The 19,372-nt window shown below is 40.6% G+C and overlaps 1 protein-coding gene across 1 annotated transcript in view; it reads left to right on the top strand.

Moving 5' to 3' along the window:
- The window catches only part of IL1RAP (interleukin 1 receptor accessory protein), a 150,994-nt gene that overhangs the window by 103,287 nt on the left and 28,335 nt on the right, over window positions 1-19,372 (top strand). The window contains exon 3 of the mRNA XM_018576415.1: window positions 14,867-15,152. Coding sequence (XP_018431917.1) covers window positions 14,867-15,152 — 286 coding nt within the window. The remainder of the gene's footprint in view (window positions 1-14,866; window positions 15,153-19,372) is intronic.

The raw sequence follows: 19,372 nt of genomic DNA, 5'->3' as shown, positions 1-19,372 counted from the left end.
AGCTTTAAATCTAAAACTGTTCTTTCTTTAATGAATCGAGCAATAAAATCACATATGACTCTTCCTGAGGGGGCGTGTCCTGGACATGGTGGTGTGCAGACGTGTCTAGTTAGAGCTCCGAACATGTTGCCCGCAACGCTGACGTCCCGGACTCGGATGAACTTATAAATCTCTACCCACAACATGAGCAAGAAAAATACGCGAACCGGAGCTTCTAAAACTACATTTGCCGGTATGAAAAGTATATGGCGGCAGACCGGCCGGGTCTGAACACTTTGCGTGGTACGGCTCAGGCTGGTTCACAAACTGCATACTCACCGCATTCGTCACAGCAAAGATCGGACCCTGAGTTGTCTTCTCTCCGATCGGAATCAGGAGACGATCGGGAGTCCCAGAATAGCGTTCCGATGGACGAACTTATGCGTACTCTCCCCACCAAACATGATCTAGCAGATATGCTTCGCGCTCTTGAAAACTCTCTGAAAGCCGACATACTGTCGCTTAGAAGTGAGGTCACACACCTCCACAGAGTGGAAGATACCGAGAGCCGATTGGACAGACACGCCGCTGCTATAACAACTTTGCAGTCTCATTTCCAGTCCGCAGCTAGGACGCAGAGGGACTTTGCATACCGCCTTGAAGAGCAAGAGCAAGATAATCGGGGACGCTGCAACAACCTACGGGTGAGGGGGCTCCCCGAGGCGACAATGGACCCAGACCTAGCGGCTACCCTGCTGGGCATCTTTAAACCTATACTGGGTAAGGCTCCCACCACTCCTCTCCTATTCGACAGGGCGCATAGAACACCCCGCCCGCGGGGCATGCAGACCGAAACACCTAGAGATGTGATATGTCGATTACATTACCACACAGATAAAGAAACTATCCTGACGAAGCTCCGAGAGACACCACTTATAGAATCTTTCCCGACTTGGCTAGGGAAACCCTCACTAGACGTAGGGCTCTACGTCCGCTGCTGGATCTTCTCCGCTCCAAAGACATCCAATACTGTTGGGGCTTTCCGGCCTGTTTAATCGCCAGAAGACAAGGCAAGACATCAGTCCTCCGCTTCCCGGGAGAGCTTGAGGCTTTTTGTGAATCTTTACAGGTCAAGGTCCCGAATCTACCAGAATGGAGTGATATGCTACCAGCCCTGCAGGACCAGCAATGGAGATCAGTGGGCACCGCCTCACCGTTGGCTCAACGGGACACCTGAAAGTCGAAGAATCCATATGCTGTTTTCGTTTTGAGTCACAATGGCCTCTTCCATCAGGCTGACATCGGGATGTACTGTTAACGAGACGTTGGTGAATATATCTATTGATAATTTAGATGTATTAACGCAATGCTAATGAAACGAATCTTGCGAGTACGTGACGGCCCTGGTGGCTATGGAGGCAATTAGGGGCTCTGGCCTCCCTGGCTACCTAGGACCTGGTATGACCGGTGGCACCTTAGAGGATCCTGCCACGTGCCCCGCAAATTGTATATATGGTTCCAAGAGAACCCGTTTTTCTAAAGTTATACCTCTGTTTTTTGCTATATAACACTGAAGACCAAGATTGGGGATTTTCTTTCCAATCCTCTCTACTCTTTTACATGTATCTCTTTCCTTACCCTGCACTACCCCATTATTTACATGTCTTTTTCCCCTTTCCTATTCCCCCTTACCAATACCAGGTTATACATCTTTTTCGTGCGGAGATTCCCAGATGTTGCCGTAGGCAGATGGGCGGATGTGTTATCCGATGGCAGAAATTAAATTAATTAGCTATAATGTTTGTGGCCTTAATACCCCGTCTAAGCGACATGCTCTATACAGGGAATTGAAAGCGCTAGACGGAGATATAGTGTTTCTCCAAGAAACACATATAGCCCATACCTCACATGTTAAACTGTACTCCCGGCAATACCCTACGTGGTACTATAGTACTTCACCATCTAGTAAACATAGTGGCGTAGCCATCGGATTACACAGACGTTTGCCAGTCAACCTACTCGAATTGAAAACGCACTCTGTCGGGAGATTTTTATTATTACGTGTGGGAGATAGGACAGCAGATATACACCCTGGCAAATGTATATGGACCAAACCAATCTCAGATTTCGTTTTTAAACCATATATTAAACTCCCTTTATGGAGTTTCAGGCAGGTATAAAGATATTTGCGGGGGACCTTAATGTCCATATGGATCCGTCCCTAGACTCTTCATCTGGCCGATCGCATACTGCATGTAGACGAATTTCAAATTTTTAAGTCACACCGTCACAAACTGAAGCTCATGGACACCTGGCGTATATTACGCCCACATGATAAAAATGACACGGTATACTCACCTGTACACAATATGTACTCTCGTATAGATTATATATTTATGGAACATAGATATCTGGACTTACTCCTGCACGCTAATATACAAACAGCCACGATATCAGATCATGCCCCCATATCTATCCGCCTGGAGAGACCAGGATAGATTAGATCTCCATATAGGTGGAGACTCAACGAGCAGCTACTTGCTGATCCTAAAGTTGAGTCAGCTATAAAAGAAGATCTCTGATTCTATATCAGGGAAAACAAGATGGAGTCTATCTCTCCAGGCATACTCTGGAAAGCCCATAAGGCAACAATACGGGGGAAATTTATACCACAGGGCTCACGTTAAAAAAAAAAAGGAACGCACCTATAAAATCACGGAATTGACCCATAAGATAACCACCTTTAGAGCGAGCACATAAATAATCCCTGGCAGAAGCCCTTCTCCAGGAACTATCTGAAGCACGTGAAGAACTACGTAAGGTTCTACAAACTAAACATATTAGATCCTTGAACTATCTTTCCAAACAAACCTATGAATTTGGAAATAAGCCAGGCAGACGACTGGCCCGTCTTTTACGAGCCCGCCAAAATGCTGGTTTTATTCCTAAAGTCAAGACTGTGACAGACTCTATCACGTTCTCCACGAAAGAGCCCAATCTTTTAGGGAATTCTATTCTAAATTATATAATGTTAGATCTGATCCCTTTAAACAACTTAAAAAACGACATGACGACTTAATCCGTATGTACCTGGCTAATTTTTCTCTCCCTCAAATTGATCAGACTACAATGTTGTCCCTAGAAGCCCCAATATCTGCACAAGAACTAAACGTGGCTATAACCACTTCATCGATGGGGAAAAGCCCTGGCCCGGATGGGTTTCCATTAAAGTACTATAACATTTTTCAAACTACACTTTCACCTCACCTATGCACATACTTAACACCTTCCCCACTGGCAGACCCCCTGACCCCGCTACATTACACGCTCATATCTCAGTCTTTCCTAAACCCGGTAAGGACCCAACTGTATGCAGCATACAGGCCTATCTCTTTATTAAATGCTGATATCAAACTATACGCTAAAATTTTAGCCAATCACCTGGCTCCTTTTATTATCCCATCTTATTTCAGCAGACCAGTCTGTGTTCATACCGGGCAGGGAGGCCAGAGATAACACGCAACGAGCATTGACACTGGTTAATCATGCTTCTATATCAACCCTATCGACTATGATTATTTCTACCGACGCTGAAAAAGCGTTTAATAGAGTCGATTGGGACTTTCTAAAATGCCACACTTGAACACATTGGGCTAGGCCCGAGAATATTACACTCAAATAAGACTCTTTATTACAAACCCACGGCACAAATTAAGGTTAATGGTAGTTTGTCCCAAGTTTTTGAACTTCACAATGGCACCCGTCAGGGATGCCCCTTATCACCTTTTCTATTTGCAGTATCTTTGGAACCTATGCTTATCTCTATCAGGAATAATGTAAATGTTAAGGGTATTGAAGTGCAGGGTCATGAACATAAAATAGCGGCATACTTCGATGATATTCTCTTTTTTGTGAGACAGCCCAGAACTACAATACCTAACCTTAAGGAATTTCAACAATTTGGTTTGGTCTCAAATTTTAATATTAACCTACACAAATCTGAAATATTGAATCTCACGGCTTCCCCTCCAACAATGCCAACACTTACGTTGTTCATTACCTTTCATGTGGAAATCCTGCAAATTGAAATATCTGGGCATAAATCTGACTTCTAAATTTTCAGATTTGATGAAGTATAATTATATTCCACTTCTGAATAGCATAAAGTCAGACCTGTCCAGGTGAACTAATGATCGACCTTACCTCTCTTTGACAGGTAGGATCAATGCTATTAAAATGAACGTATTGCCAAGGGTGTTATATCTGCTGCAAACACTGCCTATCTCCTTACCAGAATGTTACTTCAGGACCCTGTGTAAAGTGGTTGATAAATATATTTGGAATCGGTCTAGAGCTAGGATCTCTCGCCAGACTCTTATCAGGACCAGACAGGAGGGTGGTCCAGACTTCCAGACTTTACCTTATATTACTACGCTGTCGCTCTTAATAGAGTATTAGACTGGACCGATCAGTTAGGGTGAAAACAGTGGGTCAATCTGGAATTCTCTTTAGCTGGCCAGCCCTTGTCGACAATACCTTGGATTCCACCAGAATATAGAGAGCTTCGGAGCTCTACTTCCCCACTGACTAGGTCCACTCTAATTATCTGGTCAAAAATATATTCTCAACTACTGGGCCCCTATAATTCTCTTTTATTGCCCCTGCGGGGTCATTCATTTTACCCCCCCAGGCCTTTTGGATAACGGCCTACGACACTGGTCTACCAATAAACTTCTCTAGCTACATGAGGTCATACAGGGCTCTGGCCTTATTAGTACATTGCAACAAATACAGAATAGGTTCAGTATTAGACCTCTGGATAATTGGCGGTATCGCCAGCTACACCATTTTGTCTCCTCTCTCCCCAAACCACTTAGATCTTTTAAAAACTTACATCCATTGGAGACCTTATTGTCACAAACTGATTCTCCAACACATGGTCTCTCGCAAATGTATAAAATATTGCTTTCCTCGCGGACGCCCCAAGACCCGCTATATATATATATATATCTCACTGGGAGGCAGACCTGGGTAACACCTTGACTGGCTCACAGAAAAAGCCTTAACTCTGTATCTTCTATTAGTACTCATGCAGTAGAGGCCTCATTTAAGTTACTCGCAAGGTGGTACTATACGCCGGATCGCCTCCATGAAATACACCGGTCTCATTCTTCGGAATGTTGCAGGGGATGTGGCCTAACAGGCACCCACTGACATATATGGTGGTTTTGCCCCAAGATTAAACCCTTTTGGATACAAGTTACCCAACTTATCACCTCTATAACGGGGCAACCTGCCCCTATTGATCCTTGGGCCTGTTTATTACACCTGTCTGATACATCACCGGTAAGATATAGGAAATCTCTATTGCCGCACTTACTGAACTCTGCAAAGTTCCTTATTCCTAAATATTGGAATACCGCTACGATACCTACAATCACAGAATGGATATATAAAGTAGATTATCTATTAGACATGTGCACTGCCAAAAAAATTTGTTTCGTTTTAAATTCGGATTTGTGTTATTTCGTTTTTCAGGATTCGGGTGTGAAAGTCAATTCGGATTCGGAATTCGGTAGCGTTAGTACGAACGTTCGTTTCGTTTTCTGTTCTTATTCGTTTCTTATTCGTTTCGTTCGTTTGCAGCAAAAGTGACATTTGAGGGGGAAAAAATATTTTTCTCCTTCTCTAATGTCACTTTGCTCCAACGAACGAAACGAATAAGAAACGAATAAGAACAGAAAACGAAACGAACGTTCGTACGAACGCTACCGAATTTCGGAAATGGAAATTCGGATTCGTTTGCATTCGTTATGTCTGTAATTCGGAATTCGGATACATCCAAATGTCTGAATTTCCGAAAATTCGTCCGAATTTCGATTCGGAACGAAACGAATCGCACATGTCTATTATCTATGTTTGATGGAGAAACTCACCCTGGCAAGACAGGAACGTGTAACTTTGTTTGAAGCCATATGGTCCCGTGGAATGCCTTTTAAGGTCACCTCCTTTCACTTGTAATTGGCTGGCTAAATAAATGCCATACTGGAATCCATGGACAAAATAAAATAATTATAAGCAGGGCGTAAGACGCTCATCTACAACTTGCCTCCCAGAGCATTGGAGATCTTAAAATCGGCAGATATAGCTTTGGAAGGTAAAAAAAAAATCAAAATCTGTATTCTCAATGAAGTGCCTTTCTCAGGGGGTGTCTTGCTTCTACCCATATTTGTGAGACTTACCACATTATCTTTACTGAAAGTCTCTGTTTCCAGTTTTATCCTCACTTCCTGCCCTGGGGCCAGACACATTAATCCTCCATCTTGTGTGGGACTGGTCCCCTCATCACCTCCATGTAGTCCTTTTCACTGTGAAGCTGCCAAAAACACAGCAGTGTGCAGAGTGTTGTGGACTGTATTATTCCAATACTTCTATTTTAAGTCCACATTCCCTGTTTCTGCTCTTCTCTTGCTTGCAACACCTCCTTCTACTCTGCCCTCAGGCAGGAATTATATCCTGGAATCTTGGGACATGTAGTCTCTAAAACAAAGGAGAAAATGATGAGGCACTGCTGCAGAGATCAGCCTCAAGTTATTTAAGTATAGAAGTTACATAATCACATCACAGGTACTAATATATATGATTTCTTATTAATGCTGCTGTTAAATGTAACTTATTAATATGTGATGGATGTTGCTATATGCAGAGATTAAAAAAAAGGTAATAAGAAGGCAGTAATCCTGAAATTGGGCTTTAACGCAAGATGCTGGATTTTAGGTCTTAAGGCTCATAGCAGTGGGGGCATACTAGGGAGGGCATCAACAGAGGAGTGATGTGCTTTTATAATTCAAAGAGCAGGGTGGAGCTGGGGTGTAACTTGGTATGCTGCACACTGTAAATAATGGTGTCAACCTCTGATTTTCTAGTGTGGTAGGGATGATTAAATCTCATAAATAACATCACATGAATAGAATAAAAGTAATTGTGAATACTTAAATAGTTAGTTCTTGCCTATGTTTTTCTATTTTGTATTCAACTTCTCTGCTTGAGTTTAGCTGTAGTTGGGACTATTAAAATAAGATAAACAATCAGGACAAATAACTCCAGTTGAAACTGGGAGCTATATTAGTGTGGTTTGTCCAAAAGGAACCCCTAGAAAATGGCTTTTAACAAGTTGAAAGGGTGAAGATATATTTCAGGAATATTAGACCATAATTAGCCAGTCCTGTGCTCGATCTGTGTGAATTAGTTCCATTAGATGGATTTTAATTAGTGCAGATACACTGAAGCTCAGAGTTAGTAAAAGTAATAGGTGGTTATTGAATAAAAGGTCAGATTCTTTTGGTGTCTAGTCCATGTAGTGGAACAATGTACTTTCTAGCCGAGCGTCTAAACTAAAGCCCATTTTCCAGAGCCGCAGTGCGTGATGTCTCCTAGAAGAAGAAGAAGAAAAAAACAGCAAAACACGTAGTCAGATACTTGTCTGGTCTGCTGCCTTGGAAATGTCATGGCACAGATAGCGGCCTCATCTATCATATCTATGTGTCCTACGAATTGGAATATAAGCCATTAAATGTCTGACTTATGGGAACAACGCATCTTCTACTCCTCATTCATTATTGTGTTATTATAACACAATCAGGCTCCTGTGAATTTGTTGATTCAATGCCAAAACTAGATGGGTGCAGAAGGTTCATTGGGCTTATAATGATATTAATAATTAGTCCTACAAGTTTGAAATACCAATAGACCAAAGTGCTGTTTTTACAATAGAACAAAGAGCAGAGGAAAAGTTAAGATTTAAATTCACCTGGGAAACTACTGATGTGCCAACATGCATAATGGCCTGCTAAACTATTCAGCTCACATATAGTTATTAATGATAATTATTTCAAGTATATAGATGTTGCTTTTCATCCTGACCACTGAGCAGGGGCATCATAACTAGATATCTCTGTATGCAGTTCATGGCCAAAGCTGAAAGATCAGGCAGTTTAGCAATGGAGCCAAACTAAAGCTGCTGCATATACTGGCTGCTGCAGTCATAATGTGGCCGTATCTATAATCCTCGCATTGGAAATCTAACCTCAGAGATATCCGTCTGCTGTGTAAGCCATGTTGCTACTTACATAAGGTAAATGTTAGAAGATTATGTAAAAATGAACTAATTTCCTAGAATAGTTGCACGTGTTGAAGCACTTTAAAGTGAAGCTGTCAGACTAATGTTTTAAATGCAAAAGTTCTGCTTTAGCAGACCAACACAGTTCCTTATTTTACTTTTATTATTCACTTTGTTATAGAGACCATTTCTCCTTGACTTTTGGGTTATGCCCTGACCACTGGCATCCTCTTCTCCAGTGAGAATATGCCTGCTGGCCACTAATATCCTGTTACTGTATAATAGAATGTTAAATAGGCAAGGTGTAGCCCAAAAACCATGAAAGTGAGGCCCCAGTAACACACTTAAAAAGGCTTTTCTGGCTAATAAAGGCCATAACAGACACCATTTAGTGTTTTCTGTAAGGAATGGACTTTATTTATAAAAGTAAATAAATAAAAGGTACGGAGGGTAAAATTTATGATACCTGTGAACTTGAAAACAAAGATACACACCTTGGGCAGACCAGACAGATCACAGAGGGAATTGAGGTGCATTGGATTGAATTTAAGATCCAATAGACTGTTATGTACTGGATTAAAGTAATATTTAATAGAAGTGGGATTGTTGGCAAATGTCCCACTGGCATCATAGGTCTGCCAGCTTTAGGAGAGAGAATTGACAGTGTCCTATGGGTTTAATGCCAAGAGCTGTGCACGGATAATATATAGAGTGAAAAGAAATTACATATGAACCCTTTTATCCCTTGCGTGTCTACTTGATGAAGATCAGGAAAGTTACATGAAAAACAAGCAATGGATGCATTTTAAAAAGTGCCCCGTAGGGATTATGCAAATATTTGTTCTTACATTGTCACAAGAATTGCTTCATTTGTTTCCTTCTTTCGATACTGACCTATGCTGACTCATGTCATCTCTACCTTACTAAGCCTCTGAACTTTACAGTCATGGTGCACGAGGTCATATGAAAGAACTAGTAGATTAGAGAAAACCAATAGCTGTTTGACAGTGTCAGAAGGCAGCACATGGCTAAGAGACCATGGAAAGCAAGATCATCATTGTTTCATTACTACCGGTATAACTAAATCTTAAGCTGCTTGATCATTTTTTTTTTATTATGCACATATGTCATTGTATAGAACAGCCACACAACTTTTACAGCAGGAAGTGTTAATAGTGTTCCAATTACAAAAATATATTTTTTTGTCATTACTGTAGGATACATTTGTACAAATAAAATCAGCAAGATATAAAATGTATTTATCTAAAAGCATTAAATGGACATTCTCAGCATAAAAATATGGGAGATATGCAGACTTGTTTTTGAAAGTATAGGCTTCAGGGCAATCATACTTATCTAGCTTAGTGCATCATCAACGTGGCAAAAGCATGCAGCCAGTGACACCTAATATAAACAACATTCTTTTAGTGATAATGTGCTAGTATGCACAGCATAATAGCAAATTATGGAAGACCTACCTGCCAAACTGATCCCCTCCAGTGCTGCACTTCTCCCTGTAGTTGCCATCCTCTTCCCAACTTCAGCTCTGACCACAGCCCTTCCCATCTACTCAGGACTCAAAGAATAAGATGGTATGACCATATACTAAGCTTTTCTGCAGCTGGCACCTGTAAAGAAGAGGCAAATGACTAGAGCATCTTTATTTGCGGTTTAGGAATAGGCATGTTGTTGAGATGTTCTTTCGTACTCTTAAACATTTGTAAAGCCCAAAAAGTGTCCTGCGGTGCCTTCACTCTGCTGGGCCATGTGAGTTCAAGTGGGACACACAATTTTCTTGTCCCTAGTCCCTTGCATGTGTTCTGATCTACCAAGTACTCTGCAGTTGTTCCTGTTCCCCATGTATGACCCTTTCTCTGATTGACGGAGTTCCTGACTCTGGCTATTGTTTCTGTCTGCCCTGCTCTGTGTTCCCTGACCCGGTTCAGCTGACTACCCGCTTTCTTGTCTGCCCTGCTCTCAGTGTTCCCTGACCTGGTTCAGCTGACTACCCGCTTTCGCATCTGACCTTTGGCTTGGCACTGACAACATCCTGGACTTTCTCCATTGTTTTTTGCCATCTGTTTATTGTAGTTTTCTGTTTGCTTTTGGTCTCGGTACTTCAACAGTAATGCATCCAACCTTGCAAGTGCAATGTGGCATAAGATAAGGTGACAGCATTTTGTAGTTTTTTTAGTTGTGTACCACTGCCCCACCTCCTATCTGCATTTTATATTACTAGTGAACACCACCATACTAGTTATGCCCTACTGCCTTTCCGTCAGTAAAAAAATTGGTTTAATTACCTGAAACAACTTTCAGGTAATTAAACCATTTGTATTCATTAATGATTTACAGGGTTATGCACAAAATGGTGAAGAGTTTGGAGAAGGCAGGAGAAGTGAAAGTGAGCTGAATTGGAGAAATTTTCCAAATCAACTATTTTGGCCTAGATTGTTCACTTCTCCTGCCTTCTCCAAACTCGTCACCCTTTTGCGCATAACACTATTAATGCCTTTTTAATATAGTTTCCTAGAATTTGTAAAGCCAATTCCAACCAATGCTTGTATTTTTTTTTAAGAGAAATTTTATATTTTAGTTATTTTACTTATTTCAATTTTAACCTTTTTTGTGGCCTTTGTGGGTAATTTCAATTTTTTTTCATGCCCAAAGGACACCCTTAGTACATGTCTAGATTAAACAGAGTTTTAATATATGAACCAGTCAGGGAAACTGTCAGCTTACTTGAGGGGCTTCCCACTACAACGCCAGTGTAGTGTGCAAAGAAAGCAGAAAAATGAGGATGAGTTAAATACTGTTAAATATAGTTAAATATTTAACAGAGTTAAATATACCAATATATAAACAGTAAAAAGGCTAGAAAGGAGCAGATAGGCCCAATAAAGCACGCAAGCGGTGGGGGATATGATCTCCATGTACAAAATGTTCAATGGGGACAGTAAAATTACTGATAAACTATTTAAAATTAACTCCATTACAAAAACTAGAGGCCATAACCTAAAATTGGTGAAAAAAAAATTCCTGCACACGTGGCGAAGGGGGTTCTTTACAGTGAGAGCGGGTAGGGTCTGGAACTCACTGCCGCAGGCAGTGATTTCAGCAAAAAATGTGGAATTGTTCAAGAAACTTTTGGACGATTTCTTAAGGGACCGTAATATACAGGGGTACAGGTACTCCTAGAATGAGATCCTAATAGGTTGGACTTGATGGACTAATGTCTTTATTCAACCTCAAATACTATGTAACTATGTAACTGTACCACTGCATTGAAATATACTGTATGTATATTATTACAAAGTAGCACATTTATTTTTATTGTATTATATTAGACTGCGTTTTACAATATATTATTGGTGTTCTTTATTTCATATTACTTGACACAAATATCCCTCAAATTGTATACCTCATAAATTATTGATCATCATTTGGATTTCTTTAAGTATGAAGAGTACAACCATACACATAAACATTTACAGTTTCTTAAAATAAATTTATTTTAATCAAATTAATAATTTTAAGAATTGTAAATGTATGTGTATGGTCTTACTGGTAACACCTCAAAAGTCCCAAAGAGTGAACTATATAATTTATCCCATAATTGACAGTGTTTTTACAATGTGAAAAGGCCCTTTATTAAATGTTATCAGTAGATATTTTTTTAACTATAATTTGCAGGTCAAACCATACCTATAGTGTCCAACAGGGTACTAGCTAAGATGTCAATCAAGCTAGATTAATAATATTAACAATAATAATAATAATGTTATTTAACATTTAGAGTTGTATACAGTCAGCAAGGGCAAACGGCTTTGAAGTGATTGCTAAACTGCAAGGTAAAAATCTGTTCTCATTAAGGTAGGTGGCACAGCATGTGTAAATTGAAGAGTTGAGCACCAAGACAAGCAAAATGTTGTTCAGTCTGTCATTAGTATTCTGCTACCACCATTCACTTTATGCTGTTAATAATTACATGTAGTGGAAACTACACATGAATCAAGTGGCTTAAATGTGACACTCGAAGGTTTAGCAGTGTACTAAGTGAGACCAATATCATCCATCTATGACACGTCAGAATGAACTGCTGTCTTCTACCGTCGCTGGCCTCAGAAAGTCAGATAATGGAAACCTGTCAATCGCCGTGCAGAAGAATGAAAGGATTGCCCATTCCCTGTGGAGATCATTCTGCTAAGTAACTCCTGTACAGGAGAGGATTTCTTTGCCATTCTGTGATTGATGGCGGTTCTTTGTTTACAAGGCATCACAATCTGCTCGTTGTTTACATACTGTATCTTCTAAATGGCTTAGCGAAAAACTAATTACATTCTGTGTTAGCTCATTGTGATGACAGTTAAATGCACTTAATCATAGATTAGAAAAATCTACCCTGGCTGTGAGAAGGAACGGAGTGTTCCCCCTCACAGCCGCCAGTGATAGCCAGCAGCCTGGCTGTCCGAGCAAGATGCCATAGTGGCCCGCATGGCATCAGGGAGATGTCTTGGCCGGGCCCCATAGCGGCCGCCTGGGTCGCTATGGTGATTGTTACGCCACTGGGCACTACCAGCAAATCAGGACTATACAACATGTAGGTATTGAGATGCTAGCATTAGTATAGATGTTTATTTATGTTTTTTTCTTTTTTTTTAAATAAAAATCTGTTTCTGATTTTATATTTAAGTGTATTGGTAGCTTTAGATAGAATAGGGAAGGGTTAAAACCCGTCAGATTATATATTACAGCTACAACAGGACGTTAGAGGAAATCTTGGTAATCTTGTCACCTTTTGTTCTGGTAACAGGCTCCTTTCCTGTACTGAAAATGCTCACTCTGATTTCACTGCACACTGATTTTTTTTCTATAGTGTATTAGAAGCTGCAGCAACTCAGAGCCAACCTCATTTCCTGACTGGAGGATGTCCATCTAAATCTTTCCTCCTTAGCCTGGCTATCCTTGGCTCGCCCCTTTCATTCATTTAATCACAGAGGCTCAGTATCAACATGTGGGCATTGCCATGTGATCTACCTAAGAACACCCACTCTTCCAGACTGACACCTGCCCATAAAGGAATTTTGACATTTTAATAACTCCTCCCAGGACTCAGACTACTGTTTGTATCAGGGCTAAGGGCTCTTGATAGGGGTACTGAAGCGGGGGTGCTGTGATGTTTTCAGGAAGCTATGTACAAGTACCCTGTCGTTCCCCCTTCCACCAGCCATGAGCTGCTTGCATTGCATTGAGAAGTACAGAGACCAGTGATGATGTAACTGTCTTAAATTCGGTATAAAATGAAAACAGAATGGTTTTATGTAAAAAATAAAATTAGCATGTTGATGATACTTATGTCCTATTGAAGTACAATGTGAAAAAATGGTGAAAAAAAAGATTGGCAGGAAAAGTTGATACAAAATAGAGAAAACAAATTGAAAAAAAAATCACAAAGAGGAAAGATCTACCTTACCATTCATAAGAAATGTCCAATTATTCTGTATCAAAAGTGACACTTATTGCTGAAAAGTAATCAATCAAGTGTAGCTCTATATCAAATAGTAAATCCCAATCAAACTATTTACATAAAATAGTATATGTTATATGTACTAATAAGATAAGATGTGTCAACAACCAAAATACAATCAAATATTCAGTGCAATCTGTGATAAATCAGTATATTCCCATTGTAATGGCCCATTCACACAGCTTCTGATGTGTCGTTCCCCCGGCACAGTGCCGAAGCGCTGATCCGAGCACATCACACTTCTTTTCTTAGGGCTTTATTGAAATGTCACAAGTAACATTTCATTCAGTTGTACAGGCACAGTAGGGTGCAAGGCAGTTGTACCACATCACATCCCGCTGCACTGAAAAAGTACAGCATGCCGCATTTTTTTGTTTTCAACGTATACAACCACGATCCCTGTGAAGCAAGGATAGATGACAGTTCCACGCCAAAGACAAACAGCCACCATCATCCAGAGCTGGAAATTCCTGATGAATGCCTTGATCTAAACATTGTCTGTTTGAACATTAAGAGTTTTCATTAAGTAATTAAATTGCAATAAGCTGTTATTTTAAAGAGCAACTTTACCCCATTGACTTTCTTAAGTTTCAGGTGGGGTGGAGTGTGGTCTATCCCATGCCAGGTCTTTCTTGCTATTTAGGACTATAAAGGGAGATCTTCCCCATTAACTCTAGCGTGGGGACAGGCTTTTCTCCTTGAGGGTCAGTGAAAGAGATTAATCCCCACCTCGCTTTTCCTGTTTTTTGGCAAGAGTTGCATTTTAAGCTTTTGAAATTGTGCAGCGATTGAACTCATTGAACAATTGAACTAAAATGACTCCTAGAAAAAATGCTAAAATTACAGTGTGGTAAAAATAGCTAGAGAATGACAAGCAGCTCTTTTTAACACTAAGCCTTTTCATCAAATGACTGCTGGATCGTTACTTGTCAAAATAGAACATCAGTATGTTGTACACGCCAAATAAGATTTATATATTTATATTGTATTATTTGACAGCTTTAAGATTGTCAGTTAAATAATATGTACATGTTTTGTTTATTTCATTGGTATGAAATCTTATTTAAATGTACCCTATTGCATTCACACAGTCTCCCAGAGCATGGCAATAGCAAGCAGAATGTATTGTCGGCATTGGGGCCATTTATACCTTTGCTATTTGTGCAGTAAGTTTCAGGCATTCAAAGAAAAGTCCATTAAACTTTAAGAAGGCTAACACAAAGAATTTGTTTGTCTTTTAGAGCGATGTGATGACTGGGGAGTAGACACCGGGAAGCTGACCCAAACATATGATGGGGAACCAGTCCGAATCGGATGCCCTCTGTTTGAGGACTACCTGAAACATAACTATAGTACAGCACATTCTGCTGGGCTCACGTTAATGTGGTATTTTACAGCCCAAGGAAAGGACCTTGAAGAGCCAATCAACATTCGTCTTCCAGATAACAGGATTAGCAAAGACAAGGATATTCTCTGGTTTCGACCAGCTGTTCTCAATGACACAGGAAATTACACTTGTATGCTGAGGTAAGTTATTGCGGAACAAAAGTTAAAACATTGTACAATTGATTACTGATGTATAGTTAATATCTAATCAATTCTAGAACTACAGTACAGGACACAGGATATTTAGTCTTAACGCTGGTTATATGCAGCTCCCTTTAGGTGATTGGACACTGGCAAAACAGAGCTGCAGGGCCAGCCCCTATATATCCCGTCTCTCTGGCATGAGAGGGGTTATATAGAGTTAATAGGTGATGGAAACTGTGAAAAGCTTAGCTTTTTTTTTTTTGCTGTCCTGTTTTTTCTTTGTATGTTTTTTCTTTTACTGCTAGCAAGTCAGCTGCTCTATAGCCACTGTGGCTCCCCTCTCAGCAGCTTTCTGAATCGTTTGACGCCTTGGCTGAGCTTCAGGGGACAGTACCCAGGCACCTGCCTGTAGGAAGGTGTACTGCTGGCCTGTGTGGGCGCTCATCTTGACATGTGGTGCATCACGTTGAGTTTGCTGCAGGGTTCTATACAGGACCATGGTCCATAAGTCAGTGGAGCCCTGTCCCACAAGAACCCTCTTTGGCTATGCTCACCATAATGGGCAAAGCCAGGATGCGGTTTGTCTCTAACGTTCTGCTCCAAGATGAAGACATCTACCGCTGTAAGTCTGGACTATGTGTATTTTCCTGGTGGCCAACATGTTGTTGTTGCGCCCCTTTCCCCAGCCACTATGTCTGGCATTATGGGTAGGATCTCTGACCTTTTAGAGGTCGTAGATCGCGGGGGTCACCAGCATGCTCCTTCATCCTCTCCTCCCCTCCAGAGTTAGTTTGTGACTTTTTCCTCTTGTGGCTGCTGTACTGCCTGAGGAGGAGGGGAAGAATGATAATTTTTTCCTTGCCTCTTTGGAATCGTATCAAGAGTAGGTGTTTTCTGATATATCACAAAAATTAAGGATATCATTGCTACCTTTTATTAAGGCAGCGCACTCATGTCTCGCATTAGAACTGCCTAAGTCAGCCTGCCCTAAGGTCGCCAGCATGGTTTTCTCAAAAAATGCCCAAAAATGCTATGACTTTTCCAGTCCACTTGTTCTTAGATCTGGTTCTGCATGTTGATTGGCCTAACAAGAAAAAGATTTTTGTCCTTCCAAAGGACAATACCCTATTGAGGGGGGTTTTCTTAAGAAATGGACATTTCCTGTGGTGGAGCCAGCCGTTTCTTGCCTTAATAAGACATTCATGGTTCCAGTGGAAGATGTTCTGTTTTCAAGGATAAGGTGGATAAGAGGATAGAAGCCCTCTTTAAGGCCTTGTTTTCTCTGGCTGGTCCTACCATGTAACCTGTCAGTGCAGCTATGGTTGTCTGTCGGACACTTACGGTCTGGATTAAGTGTATGGTTTGTGACCCTCGCTCTATTTTGATGGATGCATCTTTCCAACACCTGGAGCTGCTACCTAGGGGCTTGCTCTACTGTGTGGGTAGACCTGGCAGATGTGTTTTACCAGATATCCAGGACGGGCCTCCTTTCCATCCACATAAGAAGGATTCTCTAGCTTACGTTTTACAAGGTGGATGTTCTGGCCTCTTTTCATGCCAGTTTCAAGCACAAGGAGCTGCCATCTGAGCCCTCCTTGAGCTCTTTCTTGCCTGTTGTTACCTATAGGCATGTTAGCATGTGTTGCCCACCTCTTATTTGGACTACTTGGAGGCATCCAAGGGTTAAGATTAAAAGCTTCTGTGTCCTGTACTGTACAATGAATTAAATAGGATTCATGGCTTACCTGTAAAATCCTTTTCTTAGAGTACATTACAGGACATAGGTCTTGGTTGCTATCAAACTGAAGCTTGCTGGGAGAGGGAGGGGTTACATAAAGACTCTTCCTGCAGCCATTTTTGGCCAGTGTCCAGTCACCTTAAGGTAGCTGCATATAACCTAGGGTTAAGACTAAAGATCCTGTGTCCTGTACTCCAAGAAAAGGGTTTTACAGAAAAGTAAAAAATTCTATTATTTGAAGCTGAAATTTATTCACACAGTTTATGAGTCAGAGGAATTACTCCCTCCTTTCATTTCAAGTTGGAGACAGGGATCCTGAAGGCAAACCTCTTCTGTTTTGGTCTCTCTTTATAAAACGCACAGTGCTTTGTAATTCTCGTGTCATCAGTGCATTGTACATGAATTTCTTATTTTATAGAAATAGTATAAAAAAAATATACCTTCAAAAATGTGCACTTTAAAAGCAGAAATTCAATCAAAATTGGCCACAAACCACTTGTTTTCCTTTTAATTCAGTGCCAATAGATTAACCCATGGAGGAATGAGATTCTATTAATTAATCTGTTATTCAGCACTTGTGGTGTTAGATTGAAAATAATGTTATGTGGTACTTTGTACTGTAAAATGTCTTACAGTAAGTCATAGATATATAGGAACACATTCTATAAGTTATTAACTACTGTACTTATTTTGTTTGGACCAAAAAAATAAATTTTATTTTCCCATCCTGAAAATTGATGGTAACAATCTAATAAAATAACTGGCTTAGTGTAAGAGGAAAAAAACCGAGAAATGTAAGATTTAAAGGTCTTGGGACGTTTGGCCTCATATTACTTTACAGTAAATCTAGCCCACAGTCAGTGTTCCCTTCCAAGCAATAATTTTAGTTGCATCCTAAAATTCTCAGCCTTGTTATTGTGCTCTGCTATAGGGCAATCTGGAGCTGGAGGATCACCAGCATTCCCAAAGCTAGTAAGCATTTTATAACTTGGTAGTACCATATAAATTATGGCTGTGCATAAGGATTTTAAAAGTACCTCCTTAAATTTATTATGAGAACAGAACTGAAGCTTTGCATGTTGTAATGCGTATCTAGAGCAGAAGCGTGGTATTTAGATTACTATTTTCCCGCTACCCGCTACTCGCCAATGTTTACAAAAACTGCTGCCAAATACAAAGAGACATTCTGTCTCTCAGGCAGCATAGAAAAGGTAAAGCCCTTCAGTCAGAACTTGCACACCCAAGGACACCTCTGTGTCAGTCAAGTCTTACTTCTCTCTGCATTTGTCAGCAGCCAAGGGCAGTGGTTTGAAATGGAATTGGCTTCTGACGTTTGACAAAATGTCCAGTAACAGTGCTGTGTAGCCTTCTAAATTTCTGGGGAAAGGAGGACTGTGTGGAACAGCCAAAAGAGAATACTGTGAGGCTCAATTCACATTGTGATTGCGTTTTCCAACGCGGTTTTCCCGCAAACCATTTTCAATTTCCTCGGATTGCGCTTGTTTGCGGCTATTGTATAGCCACGAATGTACGGAATCCGCCATGTTATTGCGCTAGCATATGATTTAACTTGGGAGCAACATCATGGAACTGTAGTAGAATTTACTGGAAATGTATTGATAGGGAAACATGGATGCTTCCATTGCGAACCACTGTTCTGAAAATGACAGTTGTCTGGTTGTAATGCTAACCCACTTGCATCAATACTTTCAATCACATACCCAGAAAAATGATGCAGATAAGAGCTCCTTAACCCTTTTGTGACCAGAAGTCATTGAAGCCTGGATGTCAAGTTCAGATTTAGCAGGATCAGCATTCATTGGTTAACTTGACTTTAACTCTGATTAATTTACATACCTATTTTTTTTTTAAGGACATAGACTTTTATTTGAAACACGGTTTTAAAGCAGAATTGAAACCCCCAATCTGTTTCCCAAAAGAAAGCTATTAGACATGTTCAATAAATGGTATTAACCACTTCAGCTCTCACACCTCTACACCGACTATGGAGCAGAGCAATTTGTCAATGTCTGCTATTGCCCTTTTATTCAACATTAACTTTGTCATTACTTAATTATTACAGGTATTTATAGAGCGCCGACAATTTGCTCAGCACTTTACAAAGTTGTGCATTCACATCATTCCCTACCCTCAAGGAGCTTACAATCTAAGGTACCTATCTCACATGCATACATAGAGGGCCAACTTAGAGAGGAGCCAATTAACCTAACAGCATGTCTTTGGAGTGTGGGAGGAAACCGGAGTACCCGGAGGAAACCCAGACAAGCACAAGGAGAACATGCAAACTCCTTGCAGATAGTGACCTGGCTGGGATTCAAACCAGGGTCACCCAGTGCTGCAAGGCAGAAGCGCTAACCACTACACTAGTGTTAAACAGAGGCACACTTCTATCTTCACACTTTAGTGGCATCTGCAGACCAAAGGCTTAATTTGTGAATAAAGCATCTAGCCTGTATGT

This window comes from Nanorana parkeri, unplaced genomic scaffold, assembly GCF_000935625.1.
Source record: "Nanorana parkeri isolate BGI_ZX_2015 unplaced genomic scaffold, ASM93562v1 scaffold66, whole genome shotgun sequence".
Classification (NCBI taxonomy): domain Eukaryota; kingdom Metazoa; phylum Chordata; class Amphibia; order Anura; family Dicroglossidae; genus Nanorana; species Nanorana parkeri.
Note: the sequence above shows the minus strand (reverse complement) of the source record. Positions and strands in the feature narration are given on the sequence as shown.